The sequence below is a fragment of the Aythya marila genome, assembly GCF_965140915.1.
Source record: "Aythya marila genome assembly, chromosome: 1".
NCBI lineage: Eukaryota > Metazoa > Chordata > Aves > Anseriformes > Anatidae > Aythya > Aythya marila.
The window spans coordinates 21247533-21250289 of record NC_139042.1 but is presented as its reverse complement, the minus strand read 5'-3'; the positions used below and the strand labels follow the sequence as shown (position 1 = coordinate 21250289).

The window sequence follows — 2757 nt, the reverse complement described above, 5'->3', positions numbered from 1 at the left end:
CTCCTCCGGGATAACGCAGGTGACCGCCGCCGGGCTGTGTGGGGAGGGGGGGCCGTGGTGGTGTCAGAGCCGTGCCCCTTCGGTACCTGCGCGGAGTTTTTTTGGGGAGTTTTCTGAGGAAAAATACCTCCCCCCCCCCCCCCCCCCCATCCCTATCCCCGTCCCCGGGCGGGGTTCTCCTCACAGGGGGTCGGTGAAGGAGCCCCCCCCCCCCCCCCCCCCCCCCCTTTGGGCTGCGGAATAACGGGTTTACACCCTTAAATTGGGGTGTGATTGTATGTTTTTTTTTTCCTTAAATCTGTGTGTTTGTTGTTTTTTTTTTTAACCCCTTTTATGGGCTCTCAGCTTGCTGTCCTGTGCCTGTTCCCCTCTGCAGGTGAAGGGAATTGCCCTGAGGATCCCTCAGCGGATAATCTCGGGCGGTTTTCAGGGTTTTCTCCCTCTTTTTTTTTTTTTTTTTCCCTCGTTTATTTTTTAATTGCCACATTTACGTAACAAGTGCCTGCCCCGCACGTTAGGTTGGTGTCGCCCCGTCTCTGGGGCGTTGCATGCTCTCGGGGTGCTGTCTCCAGTGCTGTGTGTCTGAACGTTAAAAAAAAAAAAAAAATGTCTTTCTGTTGAAGAAGACAGGGGTTAAAATGAATGAAGATCTGAAGGTTAATTTGAGCTGGCTGCCTCAGGACCATGTAGAAGCCAGCTCCCCCGAGAATGCCTCAGCTGCAGGCTCCTCCCTGGTTCCTGTCGTAGACCCAGAGCCAGAGCTCTTGGTAAACCCCTGGGACATTGTCTTGTGCACTTCAGGGACCCTCATCTCCTGCGAAAATGCCGTTGTGGTCCTTATCATTTTCCATAACCCCAGTCTCCGCGCCCCCATGTTCCTCCTGATAGGCAGCCTGGCGCTGGCAGATCTCTTAGCGGGAATTGGACTGATCATCAATTTCGTTTTCGCGTACCTGCTGCAATCAGAAGCTACGAAACTGGTTACGATTGGACTGATTGTTGCCTCTTTCTCAGCATCTGTCGGCAGCTTGCTGGCCATTACTGTCGATCGTTACCTCTCCCTGTATTACGCTTTGACTTACAATTCGGAGAGGACTGTCACTTTTACCTATGTCATGCTTATATTGCTCTGGGGAGCATCTATCTGTATTGGACTGCTGCCTGTAATGGGCTGGAACTGCCTCAGAGATGAATCCACCTGCAGTGTTATCAGACCGCTCACTAAAAATAACGCGGCTGTCCTTTCGGTCTCTTTCTTGCTTATGTTTGCCCTCATGCTGCAGCTCTACATTCAGATCTGTAAAATCGTGATGCGCCATGCCCATCAGATTGCCTTGCAACACCATTTCCTGGCCACTTCCCACTATGTGACCACCCGAAAAGGAGTGTCTACTTTGGCCATTATTTTGGGGACTTTTGCTGCTTGCTGGATGCCTTTTACACTCTATTCTCTAATAGCAGATTACACCTATCCTTCTATATACACCTATGCCACCCTCCTGCCAGCTACCTACAATTCCATCATCAATCCTGTAATATATGCTTTTAGAAACCAGGAGATCCAGAAAGCGCTTTGGCTCATCTGTTGTGGCTGTATTCCTTCCAACCTGTCCCAGAGAGCAAGATCGCCCAGTGATGTCTGACTGGCAGCCAGGAGCACGCTGCTTAACACGTTACTTCCCAGACATTCTTGCGACACTGTCTTTGGTTTAGATGCATTCATTAACTGGTGTGTGATGGGCTCGTACAAAAACCACAGAATGTGCTGACCTCTGTGTAAACAGCAAACCCCAGAGACCAAAATGAATCAAGCGGTTTAAGAGAGATCTCCAAAATCAAAATAATCAGTGTTCTTACAGATTTATAATGTTGCTCAGGGTCTTTTGTTATGAATATATAACCCAGACTTTGCCACGTTTGCCATAATTTTACATTAAGTTTGCTAATTAAATATAGATTGAAACAGCATACCTCATCTGAAATTGTTTATGTGATTGAGTTCAGCCATACTGCACGTTACAGTCTGTTGTCAGGGTATTTTTTCCCTCATTTTTTCTTACTAAAGCAGGAGACAAAAAAAAAAAGAAAACACATGTCCTGTTAACACAAACCCAAACGTATATCATCAGAATACTCTTCAAAATAATGGCCAATTGTACTGGTTTATATGGTATGTGTTGTAATAATCTCAGTGCAGCAAATTTGCTCTAAGTGAGGAAGTACTTGTATGGCTTTCACTCTATGTCTCAGCATGAATTAGCTCTATCGTTATTTTTAAAGAGTTACCTGCCCTCTACTGAGTTCTGGCTGGATGTTGAAACAGAAGATATGCTTTGTCTCCCTGTTCAAAAGCCAGGCTTCTGTTTTCACTTAGATGTGGGGCATCAGAGCTCATTATATTATTAATTTTAAAAGAATTCAGTGGGGAGTTTCAAAATTGATGAAACAATATGGCCTCTTTCGGCTGTGCATTTGTAATAGAGGCAACACTTCCAAGTTTCTCGGACAAGTTTGCCTTTTAATAAGGAAATATCAAATAAAATAACTTACAAATTACTTGCAACATGTATTTAGTTCATTTCTGCATGAAATGGTTCCCCTGAAGTTTATCAAAACTATTTGCACTTACTACACTTGTTTTTTGCTCTTCTGCTATAATTTGAAATACAGAAGTTGATAAATTCTCAGAGCATATCTGGTCCGTAATTGTATGCAACCAGAACTGCAACATGAAACGACGTTTTCTCCTTCTCTGGC

At 45.1% G+C, this 2757-nt stretch overlaps 1 protein-coding gene across 1 annotated transcript; it reads left to right on the top strand.

Annotated features, from left to right (window-relative positions):
- Positions 1 to 623: 623 nt before the first annotated feature.
- Positions 624 to 1643, top strand: GPR12 (G protein-coupled receptor 12; the record flags this gene model as incomplete). The annotated part of the gene is made up of 1 exon (XM_082752052.1): positions 624 to 1643. Exon 1 carries the CDS (start codon positions 639 to 641, stop codon positions 1641 to 1643), a length of 1005 nt encoding a protein of 334 aa, XP_082608178.1. The 5' UTR covers positions 624 to 638.
- Between the last annotated feature and the right edge of the window lie 1114 nt (positions 1644 to 2757).